The sequence below is a fragment of the Artibeus jamaicensis genome, unplaced genomic scaffold (assembly GCF_021234435.1).
Source record: "Artibeus jamaicensis isolate MK-2021 breed Jamaican fruit bat unplaced genomic scaffold, CSHL_Jam_final scaffold_625, whole genome shotgun sequence".
NCBI classification, from domain to species: domain Eukaryota; kingdom Metazoa; phylum Chordata; class Mammalia; order Chiroptera; family Phyllostomidae; genus Artibeus; species Artibeus jamaicensis.
This window is the reverse complement of record NW_026522051.1, coordinates 5,116,997-5,136,808: the sequence shown is the minus strand read 5'-3', so window position 1 is coordinate 5,136,808 and position 19,812 is coordinate 5,116,997. Positions and strand designations below refer to the sequence as shown.

The 19,812-nt window shown below is 54.7% G+C and overlaps 1 protein-coding gene across 2 annotated transcripts in view; it reads left to right on the top strand.

Annotated features, from left to right (window-relative positions):
- The window catches only part of ATF6 (activating transcription factor 6), a 92,620-nt gene that overhangs the window by 31,214 nt on the left and 41,594 nt on the right, over positions 1 to 19,812 (top strand). For both annotated transcript variants that reach the window (XM_037150217.2, XM_053659343.1), the window contains exons 11-15: positions 10,618 to 10,749; positions 15,090 to 15,203; positions 16,123 to 16,222; positions 17,441 to 17,508; positions 18,896 to 19,007. In XM_037150217.2, coding sequence (XP_037006112.2) covers positions 10,618 to 10,749; positions 15,090 to 15,203; positions 16,123 to 16,222; positions 17,441 to 17,508; positions 18,896 to 19,007 — 526 coding nt within the window. The remainder of the gene's footprint in view (positions 1 to 10,617; positions 10,750 to 15,089; positions 15,204 to 16,122; positions 16,223 to 17,440; positions 17,509 to 18,895; positions 19,008 to 19,812) is intronic.

Below are 19,812 nucleotides of genomic sequence, written 5' to 3'. Positions count from 1 at the left end.
TGAGGGTGTGTGTGCATATGCACAGGTTCCCAGGTGAGACCAGGAGGTGCTGGACACTGTGGTTGAAGGGCAGTGATGAGGGAAGTCCCACCAAGGAAGCTGGATCTCGACATGTGGCAGCATTTGCCTGGTGCGCAGTGTGGGAGGACACACCGGGCTCGTGGAAGGCACAGTGATGATGTGGCCTGGCACTTCCAGAGAAGAGTGAGAGATTCGGCGTGTCTCGTGCTCGTGGGAGCGTGCATGGGGGAGACCTGGCTGCGGGTGCAGGTGGGGCCAGGCGGCAAAGGGCCTTACTGTTGCTGCCCCCGGGGCCGGTGGCCCAGTCAGGGTGCATGCAGGGCGGGGCTTCGGGGGTATAGAGGAAGGGTGGGGCTGAGCAGAGAGCACGCTTCTGTCCCCACCACCTGGGGTGCTCGCTCCCCGAGGTCCTCAGTGTGGCCATGATCTGGGTCACCTTCTCTCGTGTCACCTGCTCTGCCTTTCCGCCACAGCACCTTCACCTTCACCTTCTAGAACAGCATGTTGTTGACTCCACGGTTTACTTTGTTTCTGCCCCTGCAGAATTTTTCTCTGCTTTCTGGGAGTCACTCTGTAGATATTTGTGATGTGACTGAATGAGTTGATGTCCCCACTTAGTAGTGAGTTGTTTTCTTGTGTGGTTTCAGCTGGTCGTGCTCCTCTTTTAAAAGGTTACTTGCAGTCTTGACCAAAAAGTCCTCCCATTTGGTCTGAGCTGCTCCAGTGCTTCCTGCATCCCACACGTGTCTGGTGTCTGGCACCGAGCCCGCTCTGCACTCCGCTCACTTGCCTCTGCGTGTGCCTTTGCACCGACCATTCCCGACCTCCCATGTTACTTCTTGTGCCTGTGATTTCAGGAAGCTCAGCGCACGGCTGTTCCTGGGGCTGCCTTGTGCAGGTGCCTCGCCCGGCTGTGCCCTTGGTCACAGATGCTTCCTTCCTGTCCCCCACCCTGAGGCTGGGCTCTGGGCTCCGCTGTGTCCTGTGCGTGGTCCGTCACAGCTGTGAGGTCTCCGACTGCACGTCTCAACCTTTCATTCTGTTCTGTGACAGAGCACACATGGACCCCTCACTCTTTTTCACCTGAATGCCTGTTCCGTGTTCCTCACTCTGCTGTAGGAGGGGCTCACCCCCCAGTCTGCTCAGACACAGGGGACACTTCAGGGTGTCCATGTTTGCCAGGCCCGAGCAGGGAGCCACACTGCAAATGGACACCCACCACACAGGACGAGCAGGGACGAGGCAAGTGTCCCCCAAGATGTGGGCGTGTTCCAGGAGGGAGCCGACCGGGAGCCAGTGGCTTCCCAGGGGCCTTCCCAGAGGCTCTGTCCATCACCTTCAGTGTGCACACGCTGGCAGTGGGCCTGCAGGGTCTGGAGGCCCACACGAGTCCGTGGATGTTTGAAAGACGAGGAAGGACTCACAGCTGTGCAGTGAGTCAGTGGCCTTCACCGCCTTGGAGGCCAGGTGGGCAAGCAGTGGGTGGGTCATCTCTGTGAGCAGGTGGCCTGGTCTGTCATGGGGGGAAGGGAGGCTGGGTCCCCCTTGTCAGTCAAGGCTTGTGTTCAAAACCTGAGATGGACAATATAGGCAGGGGAGTTAAGAAGGGGACGTTTAAATACTTGAATCCTGAGGAACAGCCAGAGGAGATGGGTGGAGACTTTAGGAACCAAAGGCCAAGGAGCACTGAGGCTCTTAGACAGTGTTCACATCTAAAAACCCGTTGAAAGGCTTAGATGGAGGAAAAGCAACAACAAGAGGAGCTGGAAGAATGAAGAAGCATTGAGCAGGTCAAGAAGTTGGAGGGAATGGGAGAGACCAGCCCTGAGACTTGCACAGCTGGGACGGTTCCTTCCAGAGGAGACAGGCACGAGCAGCGAGCTGCTGCAGCCCCGAGAGCAACTGCGACACCGAGAACTGCAGCCTGCCCTGAACCCTGCTGGCTGTGGGCCCATGCCCCGGGGTGCTTCTTGACCACCCCGCCCCGGCGGCCTCTCCACTGCAAGGCTGGGCATTGTCTTGGGGCCAGGAGGCAGCCAGTGGAACAGGGACCCCCGGCTGGACTCGGTCGGTGCCTCTTGGAAGATACTGATTGCACACCTTCCACAGCTATGGCCCCCGTAGGCGAGCCCGATGTGCTGACTCGGTGCAAGGCTGTACAGGCTTTAAGAAAACAGGCTGTGAGTGCTAACTGAGCTCGTCTCAGGTCCAGGAAACTAAGTCTGGCCAGACAGCGAACCGGAGTCCGCGGCTTCCAAAGCGTTTTACATCTAGGAACCTGAACTCTTGGTTCACGTTACCATGTGCAGTTGTCCGTGTTGTTTCAGACACTCAAGGTAGAATCAGACTTTTGTTTTTCATTGGCATGGCGCCAGGTGAGAAAGTACATAACCCATGAGTTTGCCAAACATGGCTGTGCCTTAAGGAACGTGTCCTGAGGCATTTGGGGATGAAATATAAAGGCGTCTTACATCGAAAGCAGAGTTTTGTCAAAGTAATGTGCAGCAAAACTGGCTAGTTTGAAGAGTTTTGGGTTACCAAATCGTTATCACACAGAGAAAGAAAATAAACTAACCAGACATAAAAGGGTTAATTTTTTCTGACCTGTGGATGGGTGGCTGGTAAAGAAGGCATCCAGCTGTTTTTGGCACAGGATATGAGGGCCAGGCCCTGTCTGGGTGGCCTGGAAGAACAGGGACTCCAACGCAGTGACCCCCTCCTGTGCTGCTTGGGAGTGGACTCTAATTTTAATTCTGTTTTATCGTTGAAAAAACTAAAATTTAGTTCAGGTCTCTCTTTAAAAATGATCGCTAAACTGCCTTCTCTATTAAACCAGAAAGTGTTTTTCCTCTGACCCTTGTTCAAGAAAACCCTGAGGACTCTGGTTTGGCAGCCTGGCGGCTGCAGGTGCAACAGAGCTCCCTGCAGGGCAGCCGCCGGGAAGTGCCTGGCAGGAGCCGGTTGTGACTCCTCATTTAATGGACGAACTGAGGAGAGAAGCAGGGCTTGTAGCAGCCCAGGAACAGGCCGGGGTCACGAGCCTGGTGCTGAGCTGGCACTCAGGTGCTCATCCTGCAGTTGTGTGCTGTCCCTTTGGTCTGGAGTCTGGCAGCAAGGGAGGGAGTGATGGCTGGGGTGCTCCCCTCACTTGCCCAAATGGAGCTGAGGCTTCCAAAAAAAAGACATGTGGTTGCTGAAGAGAAAGACACAGGGGCTGTACCACACAGGGAGCGGGTACCTGTGTGCCTGCTTCACATCAGCTTCGAGTGGAGGGGAGATGAGGGGAAGGTCTTCCTTGGAAATCCACCGTCAAGGCTTGTGTAGGCTGAGCTGAACTCATGCCGCTGCTGTGACCCCCCCAAACCAAGCCAGACACGGGGGCCGGGTGGCCCTGTGCCGTTGGTGCCACAGGTTCCTGGCAGGGAGGCCAGTGCACCACGGTCCTGACAGCACCGCCACCGAGAGCCGAGGGCAGGACAGGAGCCTCAGGCTGTTGCCCACAGACGAGGCACGGGCCAGAGTGGGAGGAGAACCCAACAGAGACTCCAGGAGGCCACAGACGCCTGAACCAACAGGGACAACGTGTGAAGTAAATGTATTACGTAAAAGACTTTCAGAATCAATCAGGACACTAAAAAAAAATGTGGATGTGTGCTTATTAATAGTTAAAATTAGCAGAACAATGCCTAGGTTAAAAGAACGAAACAGGCAGGTTTGCAGAAAGATGCAGTGAGTGGGTAGGTGGATCTGGAGAAATCACACAGAATGTGACACAGAGCGACAAGGAGGTGGAACACACGGGGTGGGCGGAGACTGTAACCTGGTGCTCAGAGCACATCTACACGCGGGAAGCACACACCTGCACCTCTGGGTGCGCGGCGTGGGGCTGGCGTGCACAGCACGACTTTGTCCGGGAGAAACACCGGAAAAGGCCAGGGAGAGGGTCATGCGACAAGTGGGTGTCCTGAACCCCGGACAGGCGTGGAAGCCTTCAGAAGAGGGAGAAGAGCCTCGGGCGCAGGTCTGGTGTGCAGAAGCCTGGCCGACAGCACCAGCGACAGACAGCTGTGCCCGTGGGCGGGGCTTAGAAATGCCGCTGGTGTAAAACACTGTCCAGTTTGTGAGGCTGACACCGGTGGACGTGCAGTGCTTGCCGGATGGACAGTGATTCCGCAGAAGCTGGGGGCTGAAGCACCTGGGAAGCAGGTGCAGACACTGCTCAGACTCGCTCAGCCGCCTGGCACCCAGGTTGAGCAGAGCCGAGAGGGTGGCTGCTCCGGTCCAGGGGGCACAGGAGCACAGGTCGTGCTGGACATCGAGGCTCCTTAGGGAGTGTTGGTGGGATGGTGTGCAGCAGCAGACTGAGAGGGGCTGCGAGGGCGGGGAGGGCACCTCAGGAGAGGAAGGAAAGATGCCAAGGAGAGGGACATCTGGAGGGGGAGACGGATGTCCAGGGGAAGCGCAGCCAGCGTGATGCAAGCCAGGGTGCAGCGTGGAGGTGGGAGAGAAGTCCCTGCCCCACCCGAGTGGTGGATGTAGGAAGTGGGAAGCAGCAGAAAGGGCCTCTTATGACCGACTACATTGTCGAGTTGTTTCCTGGTTGTTCATTTTCTAAGACATCTACAGTTTGAGGCCATGCTGTCTCCTTATTACTACCGTCTGTGCTGTGGGTGCGGGTGCTTCTGGCCATTGCCACGCCCTCTCCTCCTATTATGTTGAAACTGGATCAGACACAGCACGAATGGTGATGAGGTTTAGGTCTTAGGAGGCTGAGAAGGATGGTTGAATGAATTGAAGAAAAGAGAGGGAAGTAAGGGAAGAGAGGGAAGTAAGGGAAGAGAGGGAAATAACTTTGGAAAGGTTCTGTTACCAACATACAGTTTGACCAGGAAGTTGTGATGAAAATACTTCCTTTTTTAAAAAACAGGACCATGAACAGCCAGCTGGAGAAACGTCAGTCAGAACACTCCTTGCCGTGTTGTTAATCAGTGTGTTGTGTTCTTTGTTGACTGTTGAGTGTTGGTAGGGGTCAGGATTAGCTGCTAACAGCTCTCCTCATACAAGGAGTGAGGAAACCACCCACAAGGAGTGGTGGCTCCTGCCTCTCGAACAGCGGGCCGGGCTGCTGTGTACGTTCTTCTCACAGTCCCAGCCCTGCTTGTGCTTGAGTCACTGAGGAGCCAGCCTGTGGGATCTGGTGGGCGGGTGAAGTCACTTGTTTAGACAGAATGTGTGCCTGCAGGCAGTACTGTTTCTCTGGTTTTATCTTTCTGCTTGCTTCCTTCCTTTCCTTTCTTTACTTTGGCCCTTTTGGTAGTTGTTAGAGCACTTACCTATTAAATCAGAAGGTAACACATACGAGAAGTTTCATCGGCTCTCTAGACAGATGCCTCTATGTACAGGTTTATCTGTGTAACTGAGGCCATGTCTGGACCTCCATTTGGGACAGAACAGGAGCTCAGCGTGACCCTGTGCGGGGTGACCTCCATGGATCCCTTCACCACGTGTCTCCTGTCTGTGTGAACGTCACTGCCATCGCTCTCCTTTCCCACAAACAAGGACGCTGCGTCCCCAGCAGGTTCTAAACAGGCCAGGTCTTCAGGCGTGGCATTGAGGGAGGCTGACTGAGCCTTGTCCTCGTTTGTTCTGGCTGAGGTGCGGCCCCTCCCCAGATCAGAATCTCCATCGTTGGGACATCGTACTGGGGGGGAAGGGCAGTCACACTCCAGCCGGGCCAGCTCCTCTGCCGTTTTCTTAGGGGATGACGTTGTGGGAAAGGCGAGCACAGGGGCGCTGCGCTGGACTGGAGTCTGGAACTGGTTAGAAAGAGAAGTATCTCTCCCAGCACCTCTGAGTCTGTCAGCTCCGTCATCTTACAGGAAGAGCTCTTGCTCTAACCCTGAGATGAGACCCTCTCCAGGTCTGGCTCCAGCTCTTTTTTCGGGTCACCTGGCACGCCTCGTTGTGTGAAGTCACGACTGGCTGCAGGTTAAAAGTCCCTGTACAACTCAAACGTTAGAATTCAAACTGCCAGCAGTGCGTGGCCAGATTTTTAAATGAAATCTAATTCAAGTTCTTGGCCAGCAGTACCCTCCACATTTATCAAAGTGACATACAAGCTGGAGAAATACAAGACGTCTCAGCACCTGGTGCTGCCGAGTCCGGGGCCATGCCTGGCAGTCCCTTCCCCACAGAGTACACTTCGTTCACATTCTGTGCAAATTACTGGGTCCCCTTCCTTTTAGCCTCCGTAGGTTTCATCTGCTTTAAAAAATGGCTAGGGTCTGTCACGTACGGAGCTGGTTGGTGTCGTTTGCTTGGTCTTCGGGTGGGTCGTGTACAGGAGGCTCATTGGTGTCCTCGCGCCCTGCCCCACCCCTTCCCCAGATGGGTAGTTAGGGCGAAGGCAAGGGCAGTTGAAGAGAAACCTCTGCTCACTTCCTTTACCTCCAGAAGTTAGGATGTCGCCATCAAAGACAAAAGGAGATACGGGAACTCCTGCTGCTTCCGTCTGGTGAGGGGGGTCACTGAGAGACTAGGTCAGGAGAGAGAACTGCGGGAGTGCACACTGAGCCCTTAGGTATTTTCTCGAGATCTCACATCTTAGTGAACAGGAAGTGGGCCCGGGGGTGGGTTGCTGAAATGGATGCTCAGCCCCCGTTTTCCGTGCTCAGCGTTTGAGCGTCGTGCCTGTGATCGGAAGTGGAGGCCCGGCCTCGCGTTAAGGTAGCCAGCGGAGCATCACTCTGATGTCTGAAGAAACGTGTGCAACGAGTACACACTGTTCCGCTCTCTGGACAGCGCCTCATTGACGCCGCCTTTGTCCCCAGCTTCGAGCTGTTCTGTCGTCTCAGTCAGCATCCGACACTTGCTCTTCTAGGTGCGTTTTGGCCAGTGCCGGCCAGAGCTGTGTGTGCTGTGCACGTGGGCGTCTTGCTTCTGGGTCCAGCGCGCACTGGCGTCCGCGGCACGTCCATGGCCGAGGTCCCGCCGTCCCCGCCCCCGGGTCTCTAAGCAGCTGCCGCCAGGGGCCCCGGCCTCTGCCCGCCTGCCCTGCGCCTACCCTTCACGTTTCTCAGTAAGCCGCATCCCTCGCCTTCACTTTCCTTCCCGTTTTTTTGTGTGAATTTAAAAATAGAGGTACATGAAAGTAAGACAGGAAACGATGAATAAAAGGGAAGATATCCAGAATAGCCAGAATACGAATATCCATTCATAATTGTTATTCACACGTGTGTTCCAGAATCGTCCAGGTTGGCTGTACGGTGGCTCTCTTCGGGAGGCGTTCGTGTGGGCAGCCATCCCTGTGGTTTTCAGGTTCCGCTAAGCTGTTTATCAAACCCTCCCGAGGCCGCTGCTCTGAGGACGCAGTGCAAGTAGTTCCTCCCGGAACTGGGTGCGAGCCGCTGGGAGCTGCGCATGCGCTGCTCCGACGGCCCACCGCAGGGTCCCAACGCGGGCAGGCCGTGCCGCAGCTCCGGTGTTCGAGTGTGCGGCCGCCTCCCACCGCACCTCATGTAGACAGCTGTGAAGTTAGCCGCCTTGCAAGGGTGGGCGCCTGCCGCCCCTGACGCGTAAGGTGATGACGGGACGACTGTTGGGCCCAGGCCTCCGTGACAGGCGGAACACGCGTGAGAAGTGCAAAGTCTTGGGAGAAGTGCGGGCGCTGGGACGCGACTGCGCATGCGCCTGGAAGCGGTGCCCGGGCGTCCGCGGCTGACGAGCCGCTGTTTTCTGCGGAGCGACGACCCCAGGCGCACCTGTGAACTCAGGCCTGCGGAGTCCGCGGCACTCAGAACCCCCTTCGGCGGGGGGCGCCGCAGAGCCGCTCGGCGCCGCGCCTTCCTACAGGTTCCTGGGTCACGGACGGGACGGGCCGAATTTGAAGGCCCGAAACAACAGACGTTCCCTTCGCCAGACAGAGCGCCTGCAGTGGAGGCGGGGCAGCCCTTCTGGCTCCTCCGCGTGTCACCTGCAGTGGCTTATGGGGCACCTGCGTTCCAGATGGCTCAGTCCTCGAGGCCACCACCAGCTGGCGATGGCAGTCAGCAGGGACCTGAGGCAGGGCTGTGGACCGCGTCTCGAAGTCTCGTCACCAGGGCCTCCGCACAGGCTACTGCCTCTCTCCTGGCGCGGAGCCTGGGCCGGCGAGGGAGCCCTGCTTCCTGCTTCCATCGCCGGTCTTTGGAGGGAGAGACAGGGCCTCCTGCTCATCTGATCGCGCCTGCGCCCTTGGCAGGCGAGGATGGGCAGCGGACGTCTCTTCTCGGGTTTGGGAACCCCTGTCCTGGGAGCTGCTCTTTGGGGTTTGTGCTGTCGTGATTGGAGATCTGTCTTTTCAGTCACATTTCTGTTTTCGGTGAACTGCCCCGGGCCACCACTGGCCTGCGGAAGACATCTGTGAGCCCTTCAGAAACTGAGAGAAAGTGAGAAGAGGCGCAGCCTCCCTGGAGAGCTCCGGTCCCAATGAGAGCGCCACCTCATTCCTGCCTTTGCGTTAGTTTTCCTAAGATAAAGATCTGGGTTTTTCTGTGGCACGAATTCGCTGGCTTGTTGTTAAAAGGGGATAAAAGGGATGCTTCCTGTGGGCGGGGCACTGCCCTGGAACAAAGCAGAGGTCTCTGGGCTCTTACATGCTGGTGAGGACCAGGGGTGGGTGGGAGGTGTGGGAAGAACGCCCCACAGACTGTACAAAGTGAAGGGCAGGGTAACCAGTGGGAGTGAGCAGGTCCCAGAGAGGCAGGAGGTGATGGGTGCTGGTGAGGACAGAAGAGCAGAGCCATCTGCAGGCCTGGGTTCAGTGGTGATAGTGATGCAATGGTCTGACCAGGGTTGCAAGGTGGAGAGTGCACCTGGCTCTGCCCGCCTCTGTTTTTTCTTATTTTACACGTAAGGAATTGGGGGTGGGGGGAAGCTCAGAGCCACACCTCCTGGTCCCCTGGCTCAGATTCTGGGCTTTTCCCACTCTTGTGTGTGGATTCAAAGGTCAGCATCTCAGGAGTTCAGAGGTTGCGTCTGGCTCTCAGGTTTACAGCAGCAGCTGTGTGGGGCTTCTTTGGGGGAAGGAGAACCAGGGAGAAGCCACCTGCTGAGGCAGCTCGGCTTCCCAGGTGTCCTGTTTGTACCATAAGAAAGCAGGTTTGCAGAGGGTGGAGTTGATTGGGAGATGTGCCATTTGTTGCTCAGCTACTTGGTATGAAAATTGGGTATCTGAAACTATATCTTAAGGATTAAGTAGCTTTATAAATAATCTAAAACAGTTGTTGGCTTTTAGAATTTCATAAATGAAAAAGTAAAGTAACAATTCTTACAATACTTTTCCAGGCCTTTGGGGAAATTGAAATTAGTTGTGTTTTATTACTTTATGCTTTCCAGGCCTGTTGGCGGGTAACATGAGTGAGTTTATTGGTGTAAGGATTAGTTTGTAGCTTGACACTGTCGAGACTCTTGTGGTAGTAAGGAGTGGAGAGTAGCATGTTCCTGATACTTGAGACTTAGGAACTGTCATTTTTAAAAATATTTACTAGTTTGTTTTAAAATACTAAATAGATGCCCTGGCTGGTGAGGCTCAAGCAGTGACCTGTAAACCAAAGGATCACCGGTCACTCAACAATATCGACTGAGCGACCGTTTGCAGAAGAGCTCTTTAGGAACCTCCAAGTGTTAATAATTCTAAACTAATTTAATTTGTTAATCGCCTATATACCATATAAGTGGCCACTTTTGATTGTATTTTTCTTCAGATTTGGGCAAACTGCTGGGCTCCAAAGACTGATTCCTTCAGAGCCACAGGGCCCTTACTGCCCCCCCCCTCCCTTGGGGCAGGACGGGTCTCCCTTCCCTGGTGCTACCTGCAGTGACTGCTCATGTAGATCCCGGGCGCAGGCGGGACGCGAAGCACACACACAGAATGCTCTGATGGGCCAGGTTTCTAAGCCCATGAGTAACGGGTTGGTGTGTTAGAGGTTAAACAACTGCTGCAGTGTTGGGTATGTTTGCATGGGTGCACATGCACACACATGCATTGTGTGTGTGTGTTTCTCTGCCTCCCAATCCTTAGGCCCATCAAGAGAACATATGTAGACAAATGAAGGTATTATGGGGAGAGTGGACAGAAAGCAATAAAAGTGAATAGGAAATTTTTACGGGAGATGAAAAGAGAAGAATTTGACACAGTGACCTCTGTTGCTTTATCTGGTAGCCTGCCTGCTGGGACTTGAAAGCCTAATGACTTTGGGTGTTGGTACAGAGCAGTTCCCTTTCCACCCGCAATGTCTCCTCGCCAGAGAAAGTCCTGTCCCAGTCATCACCCGAGTTTGCTCGTGTGTGCACTCTGCTTACTCCTCCCTTGTATGCACACTGATGCAGAATACCGACGACATTGAAACAGCTGACAGATAAGGTGCTCTTACGGGCCTTCCTTGTAGAACTGTTTTCCCATGTCGAGGACACCAGGCCATGGGCTTGAGTGCATGAGCGTGTTTTTCTGGCTGTGTGCTCGGCCCCACACAGGAGCTCTGGTGTGCTTGCACGAGCCACGTTGAACGTGTGTCGTGCCTCTCTTTCACTTCCTTTTTTGCATTTTTGAATCTTCAGCATGCTGGAGCAGGATTCCAGGAGAATGAGTCCTAGCGTGAACCCTGCAAATCAAAGGAGGCATCTTCTCGGATTTTCTGCCAAGGAGGTGCAAGACACACCTGACAGTGTCATCCAGGAAGACAGCTACAGGTGAGGAGGAGATGTGCTGAGCTGGAGCTGGGAAGCTGATGCGGCTTCTGCAGCGCCGCTCACGTCTCAATGTTGTAGATGGCGCAGCTCGGAGAGCAAATGGGGGCCGAGGCGGGCTGTGCCTTTTCCTGTTGCGGTCAGATCGAGGATTACGTTTACTTTCTGAAAACTTTTCCTGTGTAGAATTTTTGTACAGATGTGGTCTTAGAACCTCAGTTTTTCTGCATTACTATTCATCTTGAAACACACATGATATATAGACACCACACTGTACAATGCTTTTAATGTGGTTTAATTTGTCACGTGTTTACACACATGATGCAGGCAGTGTCTGCAGCTCCTCCCCTGCACCGGGGTGAGAGGGCAGAACGACGTTGGTGAGCCTGTTTGCCGCCATCAGGTAAAGCCATTGGTTCTTGCTGCTGATGCTTGTTGGCTCCTCTTCCCTCGGCACAATTCGACGCTGTCTTGATGCATTTTCACACTGCTTGTCGAGAGTAAAAGACAGAAGTCTGTGGAGATGGAATTTCTTTGTCACATTAATTAGAAGTTAACCACTCAGTGGAGTTCGTGGGCATTTTCAGAGCTGTACCCTTTTTGATAAACATTTCCCCGTGTTGCTTGGAAGTTTCATTAGAGCCACGTGGAGTGCAGTCCTTGGCTAAAGAGGCAGAGGGAGGTCAAGGGGCCGCCGTGGTGCAGGGCGACGTGTGAGTGTCATTGAGGGTTGGATCACCCCATCGTGGAGCGTCACGGGGCGAGGGGAGTTGCCCTGCCGAGTGTCACTGTTACACCCACACCGCTGCACAGGGTGACGGCCTCGAGCCTGCAGGCCGGAGGAAGTGCTCATTTTCCAGGACTCCGCACTGTGCAGCACCGCGCTGTGTGTGGCACAGGGTCCAAGGAATCGTGTCTCGGTCACTGCGGTGCGTGGGGCGTGACCGTTGCTGTGGTGTCGGATGATGTGGTGCCTCCTGACTTGTGGAAACTGAGCTGACTGCTCACTTACTGGTGCCCCTGAGTATCTCTGGGGTTTAGTAGTATCTTCAGTTTTGCTAAGTTATTTGTTTAGGTTTGCCATCCCCGGCCTGGGATCCCGAGTTCTGTTGTCTGTATGAGATCCCTTGAAAGTGACGTTTTAAATGTAACGGTGTTTGGATTTATGGAGTTGACAGTGTTCCCCTTTCGCACGCTTAACATCACAGCTCAGGTGGCCTGTATAGGTGGCTCCCGGAGAGCGTGTGCTCTGGTCACCTTGGCTGAACCACAGGTCTGGGTGACTTCCCAGCTGTCACTTACCAGCTTTCAAAGGAGGACATGAAATGCAGGCCATCTCTTCATTCCCACCCCGAGTCTCCATGCCTGTGTATCACATGGGTTATGGGTCTTGGTAAAAATGGAAGAGAAGATAGATTCTTGGCTACATACAAGTCTCTTAAAATCTCTGATATTATTATCAAGCAGCTTGGGAGATTTAAGTAAATATCAGTCCAGTAAGTCACTGTTCTTGCTTTCATCATTATAATACTGAGTAAGATACCAAAGTTTGCAAAACATTAGAAATACGGATTTGTTTTCAGTAAAATTTCAGGTGATTTATTCGTCCTCTGCCATGACACTTGCATTAATTCTTTTAATGAAGCTTATATTATGTTTCATTTTTTTAGGAGAGTTATGAGACCTGGTTCAGATTAAAAAGTAGATTCCAGTCCTGTAATTTATGGAAATATTGTATTTATTGTTATTTCATAGTTAACTGCATCTGCTTTGGTCTCTGAACTGTGTGGCACAGAATCGGAGGATCATGAATCTTGTCACCCACACTGGGACACTCTTGAGAATGAAAGGTGGTGCAAGTCATCACTTCGGCGGCCACCGGGCTCCGATCAGGACCATCGTCCATCAGTGAGAAGGGACAGTCTCCCCCAGAGGGCAGCAGCCAGCCCAGCTCTCCCCAGACATGTCCGGAACTGCGCCCTGCAGTTCTCTCCAGGGTGGCCCTGGGCTCTGCTGTTGGGTTTGCTCAGGTCCTGACCCGCGTGGCGTGCGGGCCCAACTCTTGAGACGGATGCGGCTGAGAGGCCCCTTTCTCTCTGCTCTGCCTGGCCTCTTCCCTGGTATTTCTTCTATCATATTTTTCTTTCTTTTCCGAAGAATATTTTTGGCTGATAGAACAAAGCCAGTTAGCACAGATGTGCAGAAATCATTACTAGACTCTATCACGTGGAAATAGAATTAGAAATCAGAACGTATTTTCAGGAGCAGTCCTGGCCCTGTCTGGTGGGCGTCAGCGTTTGTGTGTTGGCAGCATACAGATCCGATTTCTGAAATAGCGCGATGGGGGCAGGCCTTTGCTCTCAGGTTTCAGGGTGGCAGGCGGCCTTTCCAGGCACGCAGAATCGACCCGTGCGAGGCCAGCTCTCTCCTGCCTCAGCACTGACATTTGGGCCGACTGCCATCTGTGTGCACAGCCATTACCTGTGCAAACCGTATACTGTGTCCCAACTACTCTGGTGCAGGACTTGGGCCGTGGGAGGAAGGTCTGGGTGTTTCCTTGTGGTGGGTGGGGCACAGATGCGGTCTCTTACCTTTGGTCGCTTTTCCCTCCACCAGATTGTTTTTGTTGGGGGGCGGGGCAGTGGTGTCAGCGTTGACAAATCCAGTGGAAACTGGTCTTCGTCTCCCTCACTCTTCCCTTGCATTTGGCTGCGGTCCATTCTTCCTGGAAACTTTCCGCCTTTGCTGCGTTTTTGGGCTTGCTGTCTCCTGTGGGCACCCGCTCAGCCTGCACCCCAGGTCTGGTGCTGGAACTCTGGTGTCCTTTCTGCTTGGGGGCCTCAGCCTTAGCTCAGCACACCGTCTGTGTCTGCCCGTCCGACGCCTCACGTTCACTTCCTGCCCATACTTCTGCATCTCAGACTCAGGGGTGCAGGAGCGTCCGCAGCTTCCCTGTTTCAGCATCGTAGAGTGGACACTGGCAGAGGGGAGGCCTCGTCCCTGTCCCCACTCTGCCGCAGCCACATCCTGCAGCAGAGTCCCGGCTCCTCCTTCCAGTGAGGGCTGTTGATACTGTTTCCAGAAGTTACCTGGACACTGCCTGGTCTCCATCTTCACTGTGGCCCCCTCGGTGCCTCTGTCCCCCACCCTCTTCTGGCTCACCCCGGCTCCATCCTGACTGGCCTCCCAGCCCCCCGTGCCTCCACGGAGCCCACTTTGGCCCTGAAATAAACCCCTTCCGTGGAGTCTTGTTACGTCCGCAATTCCTTATCAGAGGTGCTGCCGTCACTTGCTCGGCTTCAAGTTCCTCACACCACTGGCTTTTCCGTCCGTAGCCGGTCTTCCCGAGGCTGCTCCCAGGCGTCACCCCGCCCGAACCCTGACTCCTCTTCCAGTCCTTTCCTCCGACCTCAGCGCTGCCGTTGGTTTTCACTCCCTTGGCTCCCACCCAGGCCGGGATTTTTTAATGTTCATTTTCTTGTTTTGGTCCATCTTCCACATTAATGTCTGCGGAGAGAGACTTGTTTCTCCCGTCCCCCGTTGGATCCCTAGTGCCTAGCACAGTGCCTGGCGAACTTTCTCGATTTTGGACGTCTAATTTTCCAAGTCCACAGCATCCTCCACAGAGAAGTTCAAAACAGCTGTCTGGGGTCTTCGTGAGAAGGGGTTAGATGGCAGACCGAGGAGACTAACTAGCAGTCCCACCCCCAGTTCCAGTTCTGACTTTCAGTGTGGGTCTGCATCCCGCCATGTGCCCCGGACCTGGGTCCCCACAATGGAGGTCCCCTCATGCGTGTTAGTGACCCACAGCCCTGTGGGCGCCCAGGGCCTTCGCCCAGCTCTTCAGCGCTCCATTTCCCTGCTGAGTGCTTCCGGCCTCCCTCTCCGCCACACCCGCAGGTGGAAGGAGACGGTCCGGTCTCATTGCCGCACAGCTCTGGTGACCGCGGAGTCTTAGTCCTGGTCGCATGCAGCTGTCCTTCCCGTCCACGGGGAGTCTCCTCAGTGTCCCTGTGCCGTGCCGCCTCCTCTGTGCCAGCGGCAATACCCTGTGTGCCTGCAGCTCGCTGAGGGTGCCCTGTGTTGTCTTCGTTTCCTTGCTTCTGGCACGAGGTGACTGCTCAGTCAGCAGTGGCTGTGGAGACGGGGGACCACGGTCTCTGTGGGGGACCAGGAGATGACATTTGTGCTCTGCGGTCTGTACATTTGCTTCAGTCTTACAGTGTGTTCTCTTTACTATGCTTCTATGTCTGAAAAAGGGGGATATGAGTGCTGAGCTTTTTATAGCAGAGTCCTCAGGAATTCGGGGTGCAGGGAGACACGTTTGTGCACATCTGTTCCAGGCACGACCAGGCCGTCTCGGATGACAAAGCTCTGATGGTGCTGAGCGAGGAGCCCGTGCTGTACCTGCCGCCCCCTCCGTGTCGGCCCCTGATCAACACCACGGAGTCCCTCAGGTCAGTGTCACCGAGCCGGCTGGGAGGGGCGGCCGCCGAGGGTCTGAGCCACCACTCATCCAGTGTCCCATCTGCCTGAGAGACACGGTGCATCCATTCCGTGTGGCGGGTGCAGCCTCAGACATCCCATCTGAAAACTGCAGAGGGACGTCGATGTGAAAGTTCGGGGTGTGCGTCAGGCAGGCGGGCGGTGACACAGTGGCGCTAGGTAGACAGTAACTGGGATACATGTGATCGCGGAGACACTTCCCACAGGTGTGCCTCTTCTCCCCTGCTTCTCCACGGAATTTTTTCTGTGATTTTAGATCCCATCCTCGAACCTCAGAAACCGCTTCGGTATTTTATGACTAGTAGTAACTACAATTAAGTAGATGCAGTCACAGCGGCTTCACAGCTGCTCCAGAAAGGAAAATAAAAGGACATTTTAGTAGAACTTGGCTTTTAAAATTTCTGGTTGGAAAATTGGAAAACTTGGATCATGGTGCCTTGAAATTTCTTTTTCTTCCCGAGCATCTGAGTTCACTCGTTCCTTTCCCACAAAAGAGGTGATTTTCAAAGGTTGTAACGTACCCGTTGTTATTTGACATCCTATGGCCATCTCCCCTGCCCGTCTGGGTGCGGGGATGCAGCCCAGGGCAGGGGCAGGAGACACTTTCCCGTGGAGACACCTTTGCGTCCGTGTTTGACCGGGCAGGTGCTTAGGGGCGGTTTCCATTGCACTTTGCCCTCAAGGTTGAGGAGGCCACCGCATAACAGTTGATGCCTTATTAAAAACAACTGTATTTTCACTTTTTGCAGCCAATGGCAATACTGAGCCCTCAGGCACTTGGAATGCTCTTTGGAACCTGTGGAGTGTGGTTAAATTTATTTCTAATCTCTACTCTGTGTAATGTGCATACTTAACAAAGCTGTTTTTTAGGTTAAATCATGAACTTCGATGGTGGGTGCACAGACACGAGGTGGAAAGGACCAAGTCGAGGAGGATGACGAACCATCAGCACAAAGCCCCTGTTCTTCAGGTGCGTTCCTGTGCACCTTCCAGCAGCGGCTGAGTGTTGCTGTCTTTGTGGGAAGGCTGCTCCCAGCTGGGCTGCCCTGTCCCTGGAAGATTTGGGCGTCTGACCCTCAGCCGCCTCCGACGGCTTTCTGCAGTGCCCGGTCCCTGCCCCTGCCTGGGATCGCTGGCATGGGGTTGGACTGCGCACCCTTGGATTCCTTGCACAGCCTGCTACTGTTTCCTGCTCTTCCACAAACTTCCTTTCACAGCATCCACATCCAGTGTTTTGGCACACACAGTGTGATAAATATACTGCTTATGTTCTTTGTTCTTAGGGCTTTTCAAAAAGAGGGTGTTGAAACATAGGGCAGGTGGGGATGGAAGGCCCCCTCTGTGGAGAGTGTCCTTGGACTCCGGGAGCCCTGCAGGTGGACGGCAGCTCTTGTGTGGACCTGGAGTCGGGTGCCATTTGCCACAAAGCACCATGCGTTGTCCCTGCATCACTCGTCAGGCGTCTGTCGCTTCTCTGAGGTGCAGACCCCGGAGCGCAGTGCCAGGGCGTGAGCTCTCGTGTTACTGTCTACCTCGCATTTTTGCTGACTGCGACTTTTGCTAAATCCCTGTAGCTACGAATGCCCAAGCTCATGGCTAGTTTTTCAGGTTTCTTTAAGGGGTGTGAATTCTAGATAGACAGATGGCATTTCCAACTTCTCTTTGCCTACTGTTGCTGTCAGTTTTTTATAGCCTGGTGTTTTCTGAGTCCGGGGACCAGGTCTTGCTTCTTTGGTGAGCTCTCCTTGACGACGGCGTCATCCCCGGGGGCGGGGGTGGGGGGGCGCGGGTAGGCATGAAGGTTTTTGTGCCTACTTGGTAAACAACAGGGTCTGGCTTCACGATGGACCTTCCACACTTCAGGAAGTTTTCATTGGGAAAATAATTGTTTTAGGCAAGCGTAAATTGTTATCATTTCAATAATACTTTTATGACTTGGCCCTGAGACTTGTAATACCTGAACTAAGCTTTGGGGATCTTAAACTAAAAACTTGATGGGAAGTGTCTTAGATGCCTTGGTCCCCGTGCAGACCGTGGCCAGGGGAGCTCAGTCTCTGTGCTGGTGCCGCGCTGTGCAAGTTCATGGCCGCTCCCGTGAGGGTTTGGTAACTGGGAGTATAGAGTGGGTCGGTGCAGGGAGACCTTCACGCATTTTCATCCACGGCACCTGCTGCTTGTTCTCTTCCAGGGTGCGCTGCAGCAGGGCCCACCTTCGCAGCTCCTGGCCGTCCAGTACACGGAGACTACCAGCGTCAGGTGAGCGGGCGGGCACTCTGACCAAGGCCAGGGGAGTCCTCGCTGCCTCTGGGCTCTGTGTGCAGGAATCCACCTGCTTGTGCGGACGTATTCGTAACCCAGTTCAGCGCTCAAAGCGCTTTTGTGTTTGCCAGCATGCGACCCGGTGCCAGGTCGGGTCTAGCAGGACCGCGCCCTGCCTCCCGTTGCAGGCGTCCCCTGCAGGTGGGGCAGTGCCGTGTTTCTCACACTTCTGTGCTTGTTGTTGGCAATTGCCCTGGTCTGCATGTGCTGGGGTGTGGGTGTCCCCAGCGCAGGAAGGCCGGCTGTGCCAGGGGAGCTTCAGTCTGGCCTGAGTCACTGTGGGGTCTGTGGCCGTGAGCGACACTCCCGTGTTCCAGAAGGCATCTCAGGAGAACAGGCTGCACGCTGGCTGTTGATGAAAGCACAGCAGCCAGGAGCTCGCAGAGTCCACAGCCTGCTCTTGCTGAGAACAGAATTCAGCACGCACAGCACGTGGACACAGAATAATCTCAAGCTCTGTGTTCAGGTTCACTGTCAGACGGGGTCCTGGGAGCACGAGGCACAGTTTCACAGGGGGCTGTCGTGGCTCATGTAGACTTTCCTCTCAGCCGTTCTTTTTCTCCTAAGTTAATAGAAATTGAAAAACTAAAGATTCATGGAAATTGTGAAAGAACATAATATCAGAGGGAAAAGTAAGCTGCTTTGGAGAGAATAAGCATTCTTTCTTTACATCTCCTTTAACCCGTGGTGGTAGCTTATTGTGCAGAGCAGTGGAGCCCTGTGTCGACATCGCAGTCACTCGCGCGAGTCTGGAGAGGTGCTGTGGTTCGAGGTCCCTCTGTTGGTGCCTCTGTGGCGCTTTCCACGTTTGACCAGCAGGTGTCAAGAGATGCCTGTGAGGTGGGCCCTGGGGGTGCTCCCTGTCCCGTCTCACCCCAGACCCTGGGGTTGCTCTGACGGGGCCTCCCCGCGGATGCCCTGGGGGAGAAGGACAGGAATTCAGAGCCAGGCTGCTGCGTTCTGAATCCTGAGCTCTTTCCGCCCCCACGGCCTTGGAGGTGGGTGGTGCAGGGTCTCGGGCCTCCTTCTTGCTGCCAGAAACGGGCCGTCGTGCTGCCGTGGCTCTTCCGTGGTCTTCACAGTGCACGTGGCTGTCTGGGGTGTGCGAGTCCCAATTGAGAAAGGGGATGTTAGCTCAGCTGATGGAATCTTGTGAATCTCCTGACCTCAGGCTTTTTGAAATGTTGTTATAAAAAGTGGCTGAAGTGCTACTAATATTTTGGTTGAGATTCTTATGATTCAGACGTGGGCTGAGAGTGGAAGTGTCTCTGAGGGCAGGTGGCACTGCATGGTGTGAGAACACTGCCTCCTTCTCCCTCTGCAGGACGGCGGGGAGCGAGCTCCAGGTGTACCGCGCCTCCCCCGGGAGCCACCGGGACTTCTTCGACGCCATCCGCAGGAGGGGAGACACGTTTTACGTCGTGTCATTTCGGAGGGTAAGTGCGTTTTGAAAGGCAAAAGGACGCCTTTTTGAGGCCCTGCGCTGTCCCCTGCACCGGGCAGAGCACTGGGAGGTGGCTGGCGTGGACGGAGCTGGCCTGACGCTGTGCACCTGCCAGGCGGCTGCCGTCGACAGGGCGCATGCAGGCCCGGTGCCGGGCAGGGGCTCCGCGCCGACAGAGCGTTCCCTCTGACGTTTCTGTCGTCCCTGTGGCCACGTGGCCGTCCTGCGTGTGTGCTGCCAGAGGAGAAGTGACAACATACGGGTGTCTGCATAGGCCTGGGGGTGACTGTCAGTTAACGAAATGTAGCCGTCGCCGGGCAGGTGTCGGGTGAGCTGTGGGCCGTGGGATGTCTGCTGTGTGGTCCCGAGATTCCACTCCTTCCTCTGTCCGTCAGCGACATCGACTTCTGCGGGCGCAGAAGGTGCTAGAAGTTTCTCAGCTCACACAGAGTCAGCATCCCCACAAGCACTTTTGAGTGTCACACTCATTGGTGGTGACCAATGGAGTACACGGCTGTCTTTGCTCTAAAAGGAAGACGCACTCTGTGTGGGGTCCCCTGTGCAGACCCCGTGCTGTGTGTTAAACCAGGAACAAGTGGTGAGCTAGAGTTCCTCAGTGCTTTGTACCCGAAGTTTTTCTAGAAGCACACATGGTGGTTTGGTTATAAATAAGCACATTCCAACAGCAGAGCAAAGCGCGCCTTCCCGGCTTCCTGTCACCACCTCAGCCCTGAGACCCTCAGTTTCCTTTCTGTGCTGTGAGCGCCGAGGGGCCCAGAGCTCTGGGACTGGGGATG